The sequence below is a fragment of the Diadema antillarum genome, unplaced genomic scaffold (genome assembly GCF_040938485.1).
Source record: "Diadema antillarum isolate AM-2024a unplaced genomic scaffold, OU_Dant_1.0 seq00000187_RagTag, whole genome shotgun sequence".
NCBI classification, from domain to species: domain Eukaryota; kingdom Metazoa; phylum Echinodermata; class Echinoidea; order Diadematoida; family Diadematidae; genus Diadema; species Diadema antillarum.
Genome location: NW_027271251.1, coordinates 666,524 through 684,891, shown reverse-complemented (window position 1 = coordinate 684,891; position 18,368 = coordinate 666,524). Strand labels below are relative to the sequence as shown.

General features: G+C 36.1%; 1 protein-coding gene across 1 annotated transcript in view; it reads left to right on the top strand.

The window, feature by feature from the left end:
* The window catches only part of LOC139728602 (ryanodine receptor 2-like), a 326,287-nt gene that overhangs the window by 287,424 nt on the left and 20,495 nt on the right, over nucleotides 1-18,368 (top strand). Inside the window, exons 111-112 of the mRNA XM_071639541.1 lie at nucleotides 14,426-14,581; nucleotides 15,315-15,371. Coding sequence (XP_071495642.1) covers nucleotides 14,426-14,581; nucleotides 15,315-15,371 — 213 coding nt within the window. The remainder of the gene's footprint in view (nucleotides 1-14,425; nucleotides 14,582-15,314; nucleotides 15,372-18,368) is intronic.

The window sequence follows — 18,368 nt, the reverse complement described above, 5'->3', positions numbered from 1 at the left end:
ATTTGATTTGAAATTTAGCACATGTGACCTATATAATTTGTGAATGAGCAAAACACATCTGTCATCAATGTTTAACAATGCATTGCCATGGTAACAGCATTTTTTGGATAAAAAACACAAAAAATATTGATTGAGTTAACTCCCTCAGATATTGGTGCGGGGTAATAATCACATTCAGCGATAGTTTTAGTTTGTTTTGTCTCTTCTTCCTTCTTTTTTTTTTTTTTTAATGTCAACTGCCTATTATTCATCTGTAACTCTGGCCAGTGTTACACATGATGATTTTGTGTCATTGGCTGCATTTTATACCTGCCCCCCACCCCCCCCCCCCAAGGCATTACAGTTTGTGGTTGTCTTGATCCCACAGATAAGGATGTAGTGAGGATGTAAAGCCTTTTTGTATCACTTTCAGTCTTATCATGTATCACTATACTCTCAAAATATCACTTTACTTCGTTGTAAAGCAACAAATGTTTGCAAATCGGAGCAAACGACCTTTTGCGCAGCATGAGATTTTTGTGAATTGCCACTGGCATTCGATACATATGTTGTAGATAGGAACTTTCCGCATGCATTTTAGTTTCACGAATCTTGGCTCACAAAATTCGTGAAATTGAAATGCATTCAAAAATTTTGGAGTTTTCAGTACTTTTCCCTTGTTTTACCTAGTTTTTAAAGGAAGGGTCACGCATGATGCACAAATTAAACCCAAATCTTGGTGACATATTTGAAAAGTCAGAATGAAGCAAACTTTAGATAAGCAGTATTGTTTTTCAAATGAAAAGAAAGAAAGCCATTTCTCATATTATTGTATTGCTTACCATAGATCATAGTCTGTTTGGGTGGGTGGTCTTCTGCAGATCTGTGAGGTTTTCATTGATTTCTACATGTAACTGGTTCATCAATTTTCACACTTTGTTATACTTTTCTTAAATTATTCAATTAAATCATTTAGAAAACTTTAAATTGGACAAATTCTGTCAAATCATTTGCTGACTCTGTTGTGGAGCATGAAGTCATCTACATAGCCTCTTTCTCATATGTGGAAAGACAACTGCTTCATTTTTTTTTTCCATCTCTCACACGGAAAAAGATAAACCATAATTTGTGTTCAGTCAATATGAATATTGGCATAGGTGACGCTACAATACTGCTTGACTATCTATAGGCATAGGTTATTTAAATGTAACCCACATATTTACAGCTTGATATTGGAGGTTAAGAACAGTAGTCTTTTGCTTTGTATGTATGTATATATGTTTGTTTGTTGGTTGGTTATTTCCCACAGATAGCTAAGAAAGTGCTTTGCATTCTATTCAATGATGGAAAATAGCATCATGATAATTAACCCGTTGAGGACGAGTCCCGAGTATACTCGGGCAGGTGTCTATGGGAAATGCGTGTTGTAGCAAAATCAAACCGTCCTCAATGGGTTAAGATGTTACAAGATGCAAGAGGCCTCTGATTAATTAGTGTGAAAAGTTATGCTGATTTTTTGTGAATGCGAGAAGCATCGTGAGAATTGTTTGTTATCTTTTTCTCTTTCTTTTGCCTCTCAAATTTTCTATAGTGTGCATTATGCAGGTATTCTCGTACAGTGCTTTACATGAAATGAGTGCAAGCAGGGATTATATGAGTTAAGGAGACAATGTTCTGTGAAATGATTACATAAGGTAACTGACAGGTATTGTTTTCCTCCATATGTCTTTAAACAAGGGTAGGCATCTGTGTTGGTGAATGGAATGTAGCCATTGTGGGAGAATCTGATACACATTCAAAAACACAACAACAGTGGTACCAGCAGATTTCATTTACAGGGATGTTGATGTATAATGTCTGTTCAAACATCCTAATTACTTGATCCTCTCTCTTTCTCTCTCTCCGTCTATCTCTCTCTCTCTCTCATTTCAAGAAAGGTTTGGATTTTAGAGAGTGTGAGGTCTCACGCGATATATTGTTTTTTTGATCGTTAATATTTTGTTGCCGTGTGAGACAAGTATACATGTGTGCAGGCAGGCCATGCACATTGTAGAAGAGTCAATCTAGTGAGATGAGAGTTCAAGCCTGAGGCAATGGCTTGGGGCATCAGTGGGTCAAAAGAGTAATACCAGTAACTGACACGCAGTGAAAGAGAAACAGAAAAAAAAACACCTTTTATGGTGTGCATGTACCCTACATGTATGCTGTTCGGTGGTAAAGTGTAGCCAACTTGTGAAAGCTACGTAGACCACTGGGAAATACAACAACAACAAATGAAATATTATGAAATAAAAATAATAATGAAAAAGAAAACATTCATCAAAGAAGGAACACCTGTATAAGGTTGCTAAAGACCACTGCTCTAGGCACTGACGATATGGCTATCTCAGACCTAGTGATATGAGTTGGGATGTTGTCGTTGTTGGGTTTTTTTCAGTATCAAAAGCATGATGAAAATAGATAGGTAACTCTTCATGACTTAATTATTGGCCTTATGCTTAGTGCCACTCAAGCTAAGCATTTTTAATGATTCTAAACACTTCTGAGATGATGATGATGATTAAACAACATTTATATAACGCCATTTATCTGTAGAAACATTCAAACAGTGGTTACTGGTCAACACATGTGAAATCATTAGAAGCATCATTGTACTTTTTTTTTTATTTACCTAAATGGTTTATTCAAAATGTTGCGGTGAATCTTTAGAATTATTTGCATGATTGAACATGTGTAAATGATTCCTACAGAAATAATGAAAAAAAAATTTTTGTAAGTTTTTGCAGAAAGTTTGATAGATTCAGTCAGGAATAGTGTATTGATTTTAAAGTCATGTGCTTTTGTATTTGTTTATTTGTATTGATGGGAGTCAAATTCTGATGCAGACCAGTTACCTTTTAATACTGCAATATGTGCTGCCAAACCCTGGAATTAGCTGCTGTGGCAGCAGTAAGTTGTCATGACCATCCCCACATTTTTAAATACGCGAAATTCGTTTTACCTGGCTGAGCTTGAAAAAATGTGCACTTTTACAGTTTTTGGAAAAATGATATGGTCCATTTACCAGTAAAAAGTAATTGAAACTCTTCTTAACAGTTTTACTTCATTTGTCCTTTAGGTAACCGTGAAACTAATATTCCTTTCACAAGCTGGTATATTGTATATATTAAAATTGGGAACTTCTGTATATGAAGGAGGGGGAATAAATATTAAAGATTGCCAGTGAATTTTGTCAGACTTCCCCAAATTCCAACTGTTATTCTTTGTTTAGAAAGGGAGTGTGTTCTCGAGTGACATGGGGTTAGTTTTCTCTCCCCACCCCCCCCTCACCCCCACCCCTTTGTTTACTCTTTGGTGTATTACCGAAGGACTTCATACAATACAATATGTTGTTAGGAGACATTATTCCTCAACCATGCATAATTTTGTACCATTTGCAAAATGGATATATACGACCTTTAAAATCTCAAATTCCAAGACCCTGCTGTGCTGATATAGAAGAAAGCAATCTAATGTTAAAATGTTGAGGGGGGGGGGGGGGGCATGCAGACTGGTTCTGTCTCACCTTGAGGAGAAATAATTACACATTTCCCAAACAGCCAGGTTATTACCACCAACATGTGATAGAATTACCAGGCTGGAATCAACTTCCTTGTATGATCTTAGCTATCTAATCTACCGACTACAACTCCCCCTTCAGCATGCATTTCCTATTAACAGGCCACAATTCTCACTTCCTGGTCTCGCTTATCAGACTGTACTGTAGATCGAGAAGAGCAATGCACTGTATGCAAGCCTTTGAGCTTCCTCAGATCAGATCACAAGAATCTGTAGATCTTTTAGTGTCTCTTTATTCCCTGATTTGACATGTATAATTTGCAATGGATCTTTGGGAGTGATTTTATGCCTACCTCTTCCTTAAATCCTATCTTCACACACATATGTACAGTGTATGTACATGTATCCTAATCATATCTTCCCTTTTAACCCTTTTTGCCCCACCACGTTATACCACCATGGGCATTGTGTGCAAACAGATTGTAGATGACAGTGAGATAGTTAAGTGGCATACTAATTGTGTAGTATTAAAAGAGGAAGTGCTGTGATATATATATACTCATGTGATCTCCCCAACAATTATTATACATGGAGGTGCATGAGGCTGTGTTACTTACAAATGTATGACTCGATCCTTGAAAGAAGCATATAAATATGTTTGTATTTTTATATGAAGGCTATGTGAATTGAGGATAATATACCCTTGTCATAATGGATCCCCCAATGATGCTTTATGCTGAAACATATGTCTGCATTTATCTAATATTTGTACAGCATGCATTAGCATGTACTCAAGGTAGGAGCTTTTAATGCCTTCAGGTTTTTCCAAAATGCTTGTCAACACATCTGTCTCCGCTCATGAGCACCCCACTAATAGAATGATATGACTGAGCCTTGGTGATGTTGTGACTAAGCATTTCATCATCTTACATAACCTATCTATTGTCCCTTAGTATCAGTGAGTAAGAAGTGTGTGCATAGAGCCGACCTAATTTGGCCAAAGTCAACCTATAAGTGCTACCAGGTTTGGAAGAGTATCCATAATTTCAGTTCATTTGCCAATACCTGAAGGCTGCATATCTACATGTATACAGTGTAGTTAGGGGTGTATTACTTTACTAGTATTTAAATTAGCTGCAATGGAATGCTATTGATTTGTGTAGGTTGCTATTTACAGTGCTCACATCTTATTGCAGTGTGTTGAGGATTTTAGACTTTGCCCCCTTATCTAAACATTGAATCAGGCAAATATAGAGTTTATGTGCTCACAGGATAATTAAAGATATCTTCGTCTTTTTTTTTGGGGGGGGGGGGGAGGGGATGGGGTGGTGCTATAGCAAGATACTGATGAAGAAACTCAGCAATGCTTCTTATTCACCATTTGTCATTCACTGTTGAACCAAGGACAAAGAGTCCCTCATTTAAAGTGTCATTTCATTTATATGACCTTATATGGATTGTACAGTGGTAGAAAATGATCTCAAATGATTTCTTCTTCTTTTTTTTGTGCGGGGGGAGGGGGGGGGGTGTGAATTTTCAATTCCAGAAATTCTGATGACTGATATTCCTGCTCCAGAACTTAAATGAATAATTTACTATCTTATTGATTAATTTCTGTGATATTCTGCATGTATGTCATGTCTATAAACAGCAAAATGTCACAATTGGTCGACAATTCTATTGGGGTAGTGCTCTTAGATTCTCAAGATAAGTGAGGATTTATATGCTATAGGTACATGGTGTATTGCATTTAAACTGTAGGCCTATAAGGCAATGTGTGTCTGTGTGTGTGTGTGTGTGTGTGTGTGTGTGTGTGTGTGTGTGTGTGTGTGTGTGTGTGTGTGTGTGTGCATGCATATGTGTGTGTGTTTTTTTATATACAGAATTCTTTCTTTTTCATTCTTGATATTGAAAATGTGAAATTCATGTTGTCATAATGAAATTTGTATTATTTTGCAATTAACTAATTTGTATATTATTGTTCATATGAAAAAGAAAGAAAAATAAAAAATTAACCAAAAAAAAGTATTTGTATGTGTATGTATGTGTGTGTGTGTGTGTTTTGCTGAGAGAATCCTGCCTAGGTAATGTGAGAGTCACACAACAATGTCTTACTATGAAAATAAGAGGACATGAGGAATAGATGACTGATTGACTTACTCATTTAATACTATTGTTAATCCATTTATATATGTCCGCAGTTCATGGCATTTTGATAGTGTTCCACAGTGACTTTTGCTTACTGTTGTATGCCTACCAGTGATATGTAATTCAGACCAATTTTACTTACCGTATTAAGCTTGTATATATGGGTAACCTCACTTGTTAATTTCAAATATTTGAGTTAGGGATCAAAACAACCAATATAAAGTGTAATCAATGTTAAGTATTGTTAAAAGACAAAATGTGAACAATAGTGATAATAGAATTGTTTAAAGAATACACCATCTACAGGTATTATTGAGAATAATAGTGATAGCTCCAATATATCTTAGGCTTTAATTACTGTGAAATTTAGTACGGTTTTGGTAGGATGTTTTGTAATACAACTAACCTACACATATGGATCAATTGTGATAATGCGAATATCTTTTTTAATCACTGCTCCCAATGGTAAGCTGTACCTTTAAGTGCCATAGTCAGAAATGTGTACATAATTCCTGTCTGTGTGTTACCTAAGCTGACCTATAGCAATTAACACAGGCAACCTGGCCTGGACATGTTTGATTTGTAGGGACTATATGCACAAACAGACTTTCAGCAGTTCTCCTCTGGAATTTCTCCCACTTTTTGGTAGTCACTGGAGCAAAAAAGCGTGACGTCAGTGGGACAAAACAAATCTTAACAAGGAAGTGAATCCTTGAGGTAGCACCCTCGTGAAAGAATGGTTACTGGCGATCTAATCAACGACCTTTCTTTCAAAAAGAAAAAAGTGTTTGTGTGTTTGTGTGTATGTGCAGGGATGCCAAGTTCAAAAAACTTGTATGAGTGAGATTTTCATGACTCGGCACCTCGGCAAGCGAATGTGCGCGCAAGCGAGGCTGTGGGAGGGTTCCCCCCTGGCCTCCACGGTAGAGAGCTTTTTCAACTTTTGGCTCTTAATGGTGCGATCAGGTGCATACTTACTTAAGCCACTATTCTTTTTACTGATTTTGAAAACAAAAGGAAAATATACCTTCCATTGTAACTATCACTTTAATCCTTTGACTCAGATTGTTGAGCTATGCTCCTTATTATGGGCCCAAATTGCATGACTTTGAGAAAAATGGGTGCCATGCGTGAGATCGTGAGACGACCCCTAAATGCTTGAGTCTCACTCAGAATGCGTGAGACTTGGTAGCTCTGTATGTGTGGGAGGGGGCTGTGTGTAGGGCTATCTGTAAGTAGATTGGAAGTAAGCCGTGCAAAGTTGTTAGCCCTTTTGATTCTGTTAGTTGTATACTTATGCTTGGCCTCATTCCTGATGGTCTAATAAAATCATTTTGTTGTGAAGTTGATTTTGTCCAAGGAGCTACGATCAGTATGAAGATCAATATAGATCTCCCTGTATGGTATTAATCTCATTCTGTGTCAACATGATCTGAATTCACGCCCCCCCCCCCCCACACACACACACACAAATCTTTTTAGAAGTACCATTCAATGGCAGTCAATATCATGACAATATGATTACAATGAGAACTGGCACTTACAGAGGCTTGGGTAGTGGGAGGTGATTTGTTCATGGTGTCTTCTTTTCCTATGCAGCATACATTGTAGTTACAGTAACAGCTAAAAAAAAGAGAGAAGAAAAAAATCAAGAGAAAGTCGACAAGTTTATTTTGAATGGATTCACATGTTAATTTTGGTATGAACTATTAGTGACAAATATTTTTTATCATGGTTGGGACTCCGTGATTCACAAGGTACTTACATTAATTGCCAGGGTTTGATACAAAATCCTTTTGAATGTCAACAATCAAACTGTAATTGAACTTTGGAATGTATATATCTCAGAGGATTTTTTTTTCTAAGCTTTTCTAGTACACGTTTTGCATAATCTCTTTTCTTTTTCTGTTCCTTTTTTACATCATTACCAAAGAAAAGTGAACTTCTGTGATGTGTTGTAATTCATTCAAGCTCAATGCTGAGCTTTTAGAAAATTAGAACAAATCTTATTTCACGAGATGCATGAGAATTAAATAGAGCTAACTTTGAAAAATATCCTCAAGAGTGGGTAATGTGGAGACTTAAAATATGTCAGCAAGAACAAGAATCAGCTGGGCCAACCAGACAAATCTTTGATAAATTATTTTCTGGTGTTTCATTGTTTCTTGTTTGCTTTTTGCTCAGTTGCATTTTTATGCATCTGTTATTAAAGTATATGCTTTTGTGGTATAGATCTATCCCATTGTCATGAACTACTTGATGTATTACAACTTCAGAGGAGATATTTCAAAGGGGGAAAAATCTAAGGTTGATGAAATTTTCTCTTTCAGAGAACATCAGTGAATGTGTGATCATGACATGGCACAAATGCCTCTCGTTGAGTGAGATATTGTAGTTGCATGGATATATTTGCATAGGCAAGATCTTGTCAGACAAGTGTCAAAACATCAGACTGTTGTTTGATCATACAACAAGTCATGACACAGAAAAGAATTTAATTGTTTTCACTGGAATGATGACTAAGTGGTCTCTTAGCACGAACCACAGCACAAGACTAAAAGATACGACGCCTTGTTTGGACATCACACTGGCATATATTGCTGAGTGATCAACTGTGTGTCATGTGACTTGTGCAATATTTGTGATCTCAAGTGAGATGTTATCACACCCTTGTAAAGTATTAACCAACTGAATCAAACAAAAGAACAAGCATATGCCACATGATCATTATGTTTTACACCAAATTATGTGCTCATTTATATACATTTAACAACACGTAATTATCATTTTGCTGCGTAATCATAAAGTGCATGTCCTGCTGATTAGCGTGGAATCACTATCATGAACTTCAGTCTCTTAATCTCCCCTTTCTATGTTTCAAAGTACAATGCAATAAGTGTCAGTATATTCTGAAACCATATAAATCGTGATGACCAGAAATGTAGAGCAAGCATGAAGGTCACATATCATGTAATATACATTGTTTGATTTTTTTTTTTTTTGGGGGGGGGGGAGGATGGGTGGGGGATGGCTCAGTACAGCTTCAAACGAGTTCAACATGGAATTCATTCCACGATGTAAATGTATTCACAGTATTAATTGAAGAAAAAAAAAGACCTGTGCTAAAGTGAGAAAGTGAGTGGAAACCTGAGAAGTGTTATGATTCCCATCGCTGGGCATGCAGACACTTTCATAGATGAGCTATAAATTTTTACTTGCGCTATTCTGGTCTGCTACCTGACACTGTCAGTAATTTTTTTTTTTTTAATGGGTGGTTTAATCTACAAAGGAAGGAGGAGAAGATGCAATAAAATGCAGTAAAAGACAATGATGACTTGTCAATAACTTGTGTGGGAACTATGATGAACAAGTTGATTTTGCCTATTCTGTACGAATGACAATAACTACATCAAGTATAATATAGGGCATAAATAAAAGGCAAAAGCCTTTATCATCTCTCATAAACCAATCCAACTTTTATTTCAAAGAGGCAATACATAATACCTACACATTCTGGTACATATACTCACAATTCTGAACCCTCAGTATAAAGGTTAAATTTAGTCCCCTGAAGTCTCATAACTTTCTTAACAGTTGCATGTGTAGACAAGATCATAGGACCTACAAATTGTATCAAGGTTCTTGGCAAACTGACATGCGTTGAAAGCCAGCACAATTTGGGGACACCACTTGAATTGAAATGTTACAACATGACTACATAGACCATTAAACAGTTTCCTGTTTATTTCAATCTTCTGTAATACTTGACTTTCAGATTTTTGTTTCATGATGTCTCACCCCAGATGATAAAAAAAAGCATTTTACGGCTACAAAAACAATGTGATATATTGGACAAATACTAGGAGTGAAACATTTTGACTGTATTTGTTTTCTTTTGTATTTCACTTACTTTACAACCAAAATCTTATTTGACCCTTAATCTAAATCTAATGTCAGGATATTTGCAATATGTTGTCTTTCTCTGATTGATAATAAGTGAGTTTAAGTTGTATAATTTTGGAGACAGTATAGCTTATGTGCATTTTTTTCATGAGCAGAAATTTGTCCTTTTGACTCTGCTCAAAGCAGTTCAAGAGCATCACTCATATGCCCCAGTGAGGGGGAAGTAAGTTTCCTTCTAGACATACATCATGACTGACTCAGTTTTGACCCTGTGTACACCATTCCAAACGAATGACCCACATTGACCCATCATATTAACATGAAGAAATCAAGGGATGGTATGTTATGTTGTCTTTGTTGACATTTAAATAGTTGTGTATAACTGTGATCTTACCAGTTTGCCATTTTTGCTTCTAAAAATATTGGTCACTTGTTTCTGTCGTCACAATGCACTAGCTCTGTTCAAAAGGACAGATATTCTTGTTAGAAGCTTATTAAACATGCTAGTGATGAGCTGTGAGATATCGAGAAGCAAGGGGTTAACAGGGTGGCAGGTGCCTACCGACTCTTTCTCACACATTTATCACAGGCGAGAGCCGAGCACAGACACATTGCCCAGGCTGATGTCACTAACAGCTTATAGCCTAAATATCACCCTGTGTGTGATGGCCATAATCTACTTGTTTTTTAAAATGACTCGTACACTGAGGTAATCAGATACAAATTCCATCAGATAATTCTGAAATAAGAATCAAGTTGGGTTCAGGCATAATGAACAGTGATGTCACAATGTTTGTTTTATGCTGCAGCATGTTTGCATGAACCACCAAGTGCTGTGTCACTGAAACAAAGCAAACTAGTGTTACAAATAATAAGTAATGCTGACTCACATTTGTCATTCATCACAAAAACATTGCAATATCTACACTACTACTAACACATGTGTTTAGCAGAGATAAGAAGGATATAGAGAATGGTGATTGTGTAATCTATCATATATAGGTTACAAATACAGGTGTTTCACACTCCGCTGTCCCTTTAATTTCAGATAGCACCTGCTACCACCATGCCATTGCAGAAGGCTGCTGATGTGTCAGTGTCTGAAATAGAGAGTGGGGATAGAAATCCCCCAAATACAGCATAGAGGCATATGTCTCTTGAACTCAATATCCTTTCTCAACTGTGTTCAGTTCAGGTAGAGAAAGGGAAGGAAATCCCTGGAGCTTAATACCATATTTGGAACAGAAGACCCACTACAACAACAGATATTTCTTCACTCCAACGCCCCACCCCCCATACGTCAGTGGTTGAGTGGTTGTTTAGTCTGTGCTCTCAGACTCCTTTGTGAATATCTTATCCTGAATGCATTGTGCAGTGATACATTCTGATGCAATTGTACATTACTCATTCATTTAGCAAGTATCATACAAACCCCTTTTCTTTTCATGTAGATTAGTGAAACAGTCATCCTTCCATTCCTTTGGCCTTCTGTAATATGTGCTGTAATTAATGATGACCTCAGGTTAATCAGATTACCATTCTTCTATAGGCCTAAGTAGTTGTAAGGGAACAAAACTTATTGGAATATTTTCAGGTTGAAGAAAAATGTATTCTATTGCAGATTATGGTTTATACAAAAGTAATGAATAACACACACAGGCATCACATTAGTGGATGTTTAGCAAGAACAGCCAAATGTAAAGAAATCTGTGAAAACATGACAGTATAGCAAGATACTAGTAAATCATGAAATATGAAATCCGATGTTTACTTTAGATGTTTACACTATTTGTTGCTTTCCCACCATTGATCTGTTTCATCCATTACTGTTTTACACCTGTTATTCAGAAGAAAAAAAACCCCTTCAATATTAATTGTAGCATCATATTTGTATATATGTAACATTGACACATTTGAATGAACATTGATGCATTATTTATGGTGCTTTAAATTGTCCTTAAAGTTTTTTTTGTGCAAGATCATTTTATATTAATATCTGGCAAGCTTCAGAGAGAGAGAGAGAAAAAAAAAAGATGGCTTTGTTGAGAGCACATCCAAGCAATCAAGAGAGAGTAAAGTGAGTGGAGAAGCAATTGTGAGACTGAAAGGCGGACTGTGGTTGGGATTTCAAACTGCTGAAATGACTCATGGGACTAGTCTCATATTCATACCCAGTGCATTGACTTCATTTGTTGTAGCTACAGACATCGAGTAATTGATGAATAACATTATTGATATTTCCAGTTTAGAATCGTGCACTATGAGCGACTTTGCAGTGGTGCCTGAAAATACATATCTGGTTATCAGGTTACAATGTTAATCCTAAAAAAAAAATACAAGTATTCTGTTGTCAGAGTTCTTTATTTTGTTCTTTATTTTGAATTGGAACCACTCACAAAAAGAAAAATAGCAGAGTATAGAACAGAAATGGAGATAATTGATAGTGGCTGGCAGTGCAGAAACTCATGAAGGTAAATTCCCTATTGTCATGTACACCTTTTCCATGAAACGTGAACCTTGTCATTTGAGGAGCAGAAAAGCATAAAGTCCATTGTCTTTGCTCTCATGCCATACTGATTTGTAAAAGAGTAAATACAGGCAAGTTTGAACCTCTTGATCTGCTGCTACCATTTATGGTATAATGTAAGAAGAGTCTGACTCGGACAGAATACAGTTGAGCCAATTTCTTGTGAATGCAGTTTACAAGTAATACATGTGGTCCTTACGTAAGCAGCCTATGTCATACCCATATTGATTCTTGGCCAGATGTATAGAGGGCTTTGCTATGACCTTTTATAGGCTACCCTACTTGTCAAATAATGCAGCTACATGTTCTGGTTTGTTCCAGTGACGTCACAGTGAGTCAGTTATCTTGCTGTTGTGTGACCCTCAGCCCGTGGGTACACCAGAGCATATTTTGAGCCCAACAATGCATCTTTCCAGGCAGTGAATTCCCTCAATATCACCCCAAACGTCCATGGGCAAACACATGATGGACCGTCTACGTGGCGGCTGGGCTCCACTTCTGTGAATCACCCTGCGAGAATATTGTTCACTACTATATCCCTACTTGTGGTTTTGGATAATTAATCAATGTTCCTACTCCTCACTTCCTGCATTGCAGATCATAATGGCTATCAATACTTAGTACATCTCTTGATATACATGGCCATGTTATGAATTACAGTACCTTCTCATGATGACAAAAACATGCCTCATGATCACAGATTTACAAGACTGGTTTTCACATCATACACTAGGCATGATAAGATGAAATCACACAGATTTGGCAATCAAATATAGTGCCTGTGATTGGACTTGAGTTTTTACATTATCTTTTATGTCACTTGCAGTTTGTTCTTACACAACTGATGACACCAGTAAAATGTGAGGTATTTGTTCCTTAGTGCTATCACAAGCAATTCATTTTGCTTAGTGAATTCCCCTTGTTTACTGAAATGTACAGTGTAACAAAAGTTTGAACAAAACTGGATATACGCTCTGAATTCCGACTCAAGATACTCGCAACCTCACACACACACACTCACACTCACACACGTCCTGTTCCAAAACCACCTAACTGTGTTTGTTCAGTGAGGTGTGCCCTTTGTTACCAGGCTCTTCTGCCTGCCAATCTCATTACCATAAGTATATGGAAATCACATGCAACCCATGCTTGATTGACAGCCCAGAAATGCATTATTCATGAGGAGCCGCCAGCATTATCATGCATATGTATTATTTGTGTGGAGTGACTGCGTAGTATGGGGGACACATCACAATTGCTTGTGAGATTCATGTTTATGACACTAAACTTTTGCTGCTTTCATTTAATTGTTGCTATTGCTGATTCTGCATGACATGGATAAAACATAGCAAATCTACTATAGATATATTGCTTAGAAGATCGACCTATTATGAATTTTTTATTAGTTTCAACAAACTTACATCAAAACAATATTATTATGCATGCCTACAAGAACTCAAGCTACAATGTATTTATTTTTTATTCATATCTTCATCAAGAACATGTAACATATATCCATTTATTTTTCAATGAAAACTGCATTTGCTCACAAATTCTTATTGTCCATGAAATTTCATAACATGTGATTAAAATATATATATTATCTGTCTTGAGTATATTCATCCTACTGTGGCAAACTCATGTAATTTATATGTTTTAACTTTTCTAACATTTTTTAGTTTGAGGTAGTATTATTTTATTTAATCACTGTCAAAGGACATGCAATCAACTAAAAGCTACTTTTTCAGCAAGATTTAGTATTATTCTTTCTTCCTTTGAAAGTAATTCATATTCCTGGAGTTTAAAAAAAGTGAAATCATTATGCAATAAAAAATCATCAAGAATGCCATTAGCAGCAAAAGATTCAAGCAATTTTTCAAATGAACTCTATTCTTTATCCAAAGCTTGGTGGCTGTTATGAAATATTGAATTTTAAAGCCATCTTGTAATTCATTTTTCTTTCCAACTGTGATATCATGGACATGTGTAGAAAGAGCTGCCCTGCGTGAACATCCAATCATGTAAGAAACATCTTAAAAGCAATGTCCAAAATAGTTATTTGTCTCTCTTTCCGTCTGTCAGCATGTCTGTCTGTCTTTCTTTCTTTCATATTCTCTTCTCTGTAATCTTTGCCATATATGCATCATTGCAACACCAATGTCAGAAAACAATGATCACATTGTCTTCTGCTAACCTCCTCCCCCCCCCCCCCAACAATTCCTTTTTGCCTCCCATTTAATATTAAAGCCCTCTCATGTCGCCACTTTGTTTGTTTTGTTCTCTATTGTGTCTGCTTACACCATCTGTCAGGAAGCTGATTGGTCTCCTGATTGGTACCCGCATCCTGGAGGATGCCCGGGAGATCACAGGCAGCATCAAGCACTCCCTCCACGTGCCAACTGTTGCTAGGCGACAGACATCGGGACTGATCAATGTGCCAGGCTATGGCATGCCGACTGCAAGGAGGTGATTTTTGTTTTCTTTTTCTCTCTGTCTTTCTCACACGCTCTATCAATATCTCTCTTTTCCGTGAGCCTTTTCTTGTATAACACCCACTGTTATTTCATTCAATTCAGCTTAATGATTTTTTAGCTATAATGTCTCAGCTTAATGATTTTTTCTACTGAATATCATCATGTGTCTAATGGTTTTTATCCTCACTTTCTACATGTAAAATGATATTTCTAATATTCAGTAAAGTAATATTGTAGCCATCATGCTAAATGTGAATACTTTCTTCCTCACTTTTCATGGAAATATTTTGTCCTTTTTGCTATAATGATAATGAAATTTTCTAAAACTTTTATGGTTTGTTTCAAATATGTCCTGTACTTTTTGTTTGGCAGGATCAATGATCTATTTTGATATCCATCTTGGTTTCATGAAGTTATTAAGTAGCTGTGCACTTTGTGCTTTTATTTGAAAATAGTGATTTTTTAACGGTGAATTTTCAGAACCAAAGATGTTGTACAGAATTCAATCTGTTGTGCAAGATTCCATTTCTACAAGCATCAGACCAAAGCTATAATGCAACAAATAAGACAGATATAACATGTGGTGACTTATGTTGTTCTATTATGCATTAAAATATGCTGTATCTGGGGACTTAAAGAAAGAAGAAGATATGTGCTGACTGTTTATGACTTTTATAAGTGATTTACTCTCTAGATTTGTATTCTATGTCTCTGACTTGTGACAGGGACGTCGGTTTCTGGCAGTATCTCACTTCACAGTATTTTTCAAACAACAATGCCATGTAGGTCTGGAGAACATTCAGGACTTGTTCTCCACAAATCCTCTGCCTTTGTTCACTTTTCATTTACTCTTCATCCTGCCATATGACAAACTGTATATAAATGCATTTATTTGTGCCACAGTTAAGCATTCACATCACTAGTCTCTCATGAGGGTTAGCATCTGCTTCACTGATCCACTCATATATATTCTTTTTTCCAGTGCACCAAGTTTTAATTCTTTTTGTTCCAATGCATCTCATCAAAGAGCACTTAAAACCCTGAAAAAAAAAGAATATGAGATTTGCAAGTATTTATAAAATGAACCTTTAATCCTTTTTTTTTTAAATCAATGAGTTGATCAGACTATGGCAACATCAATCAAATGTATATCTCAAAAGGATTAACACACATAGATTACTGCTTCAGTATCCATCACAATTATTTCATTGTTGAATATATTAGACAATTTTTTAAAACTATATTTTGGTGAATTTGGTGAATACTCCCTAATTTTGAAACAAGATACAGTATGTCCCTGTTGTTCCATGGCAAATATGATGGGGTTCTGCGGAAAGTTGAAATATTTTACTGTATTTCTGAGGATTATGATATACTTTAAGCAATTTTGTTTCAGATTTCAGTTTGGGAGGCCATGTCCCATGCTACACACTCCTTTCAGTCATTGTCATTTTGGTCCATTGGTTTATACCTCACTTCATTTTTATCATTGATTTCAAATCAAACACGAATTGAATACATGGTAGCTCAGTACATTAAAAATGGGGAAAAATCCTCCCAGTTGGCAGTTTCAGCAATAGTACTTTCATTGAATCAAACATATCAAATACTTTTCTATGATCGATATCTGCCACATATTCTCCATTCTTTTATGTTCTATGCAGAGCAAAATTTTATTTATCAGAATGAGCTTGGAAAGAAAATTCACCACAGATTTCATTAACATGCAATCATTATTGTCGCAACAACAGACTTCACCAAATAAAGTTTCATGCCGCATTGCTTTGCTAACCCAAAAGCATGAGAATGAATGCTACAGAAAGGAATATGACCACTTAACATTAATATGCTACTTGAGCTACCACATAATGATTTTATTGTCTTATTGTGCACTCAACTTCAGCTTAGCTCTCGAGACATCTCATCGTGACATAGATTTGGAGCCATGTAAAAAACTGTCTGCAAGATGACCACAGAAAGGCACAAAGTACTGATGTTGTAACTCTCTGGAAGGTGAAATATTTCACCTCAGAAACTTTCCTGTCTTCTTTCTTATCTAAACATATGAAAAGAAAATCATCATGCTTTTTGTTCTAGCAATCAGAAAAGAGCACAACCTCCCCCATCCCCCCCCCAAAAAAAAAAAACACCCTCAAACAAACAACAAACTACAGGCAGAATGTGCTCACAATATACATACCCGGTTGACAATACATTCTGCTATCCCTTCCAAATCCAGTCAATCTAATGTAGGTGTTCTACCGTATCATGTCAAATAGTCAGTTGTAGATTTAATTGGATGTGGTAGCACTAGTAAATGCACCATCAAGGTCGCTGCAAGTATCAAAAAAAGTGTTAATATACCAGCTTCAAAAACACATATTTTACAGTGCTTAGGTAATTCATCATTCTTGAATACACTATATCTGAAAAGGTAACAAGATTGTTTGATATGTCTTTATGCTAGAAGATATTAGTCATGATATTGACAGAGTCACATTTTAAAGTTAATGTCAATAACAAATGCAGACAAGCCTAGTGTTTGGCATTGAATTTAGTTGTTATTCCACAGAAACATATACAACTAAATACTTGTACAGTTTGAGTAAATATCCTGTGACACAGTTGTAAGTTTAAAAGATAGCCAGTCCTTTTATATTTGTTAGGTTTGTTACCGTATGATGTTGTCTCTAAGAATTTAAGGACCATTCAGTTCCCCAATGATCTAACCTGTACTAAGACGGGATTGATGAATCTAATACTGACGATAAATGTAAGAAAAAAGAATTTGTTTTCCTTCACTGAATGGTGTTTTAAAGTGTCAAATTTATTCATTTCAAACCATGTGTAGCTGCTTTGTTGGGACTTGCATAGCTTCTTTGATCTAGCATGTACTATTATCAGCCAAGATATATTATGGAGCCCTATTACACCAAGCATATGTAGCTCCCACATGACATTGATTGGGTAGGTAGAATAATCAATCAGAGTAACCCTGCTTTTAGCATACTTGTCACTCCATTAACCGTAGGCTTGTAAAGAGAGACCATTGATTTGTTCCAATCAAAAACAGAGGGGAAGCCCTATTCCCTATTTGCATAGATCACTTCTCCCAGCAGGTACCGTATCCCACAGTTATACCTGATTATTGATGCACATTGTATTTCCAGCAAACAGTCACGATGTGTAGAATTTCATATCATTATCTTTGTGTGGGAAGGTGATGGGAACTTTCATTAGTAATTGTATATAGATATGGGAATAGTAGTAAAAATGGTGGCTCCGTGCTCTTTATATTTTTCTCACTTATTATTTGATAATTTTTTTTCAAGGGTAGTGCGACATATATACCATCATAGCAAATACGATTCTTTTTTTAGATGTTAATCTGTCTGTCTATTTTTTTTTTCTGTCTGTGCGATGTATTTGATATTGAATTTCTTAACCTCAGCATCATATGTATATTTCTTTTTGTGTGATACTTTAAAGGACAAGTTCACCTTCATAAACATAAGGATTGAGAAAATGCAGCAATATTAGTAGAACACATCAGTGAAAGTTTGAGGAAAATTGGACAATCGATGCAAAAGTTATGAATTTTTAAAATTTTTGTGTTGGAACCGCTGGATGAGGAGACTACTACAGCTTGTGAGTCATATGCGTACAACAGGATAAAGAAAATGTAAAGAAAATTCAACATATTTTCACTTTTTTCGCATAATAAAAGAGCACTTGACTTGTCTCTTTCTAAAAGCAGGGGGAATAATATTACCCCTAAC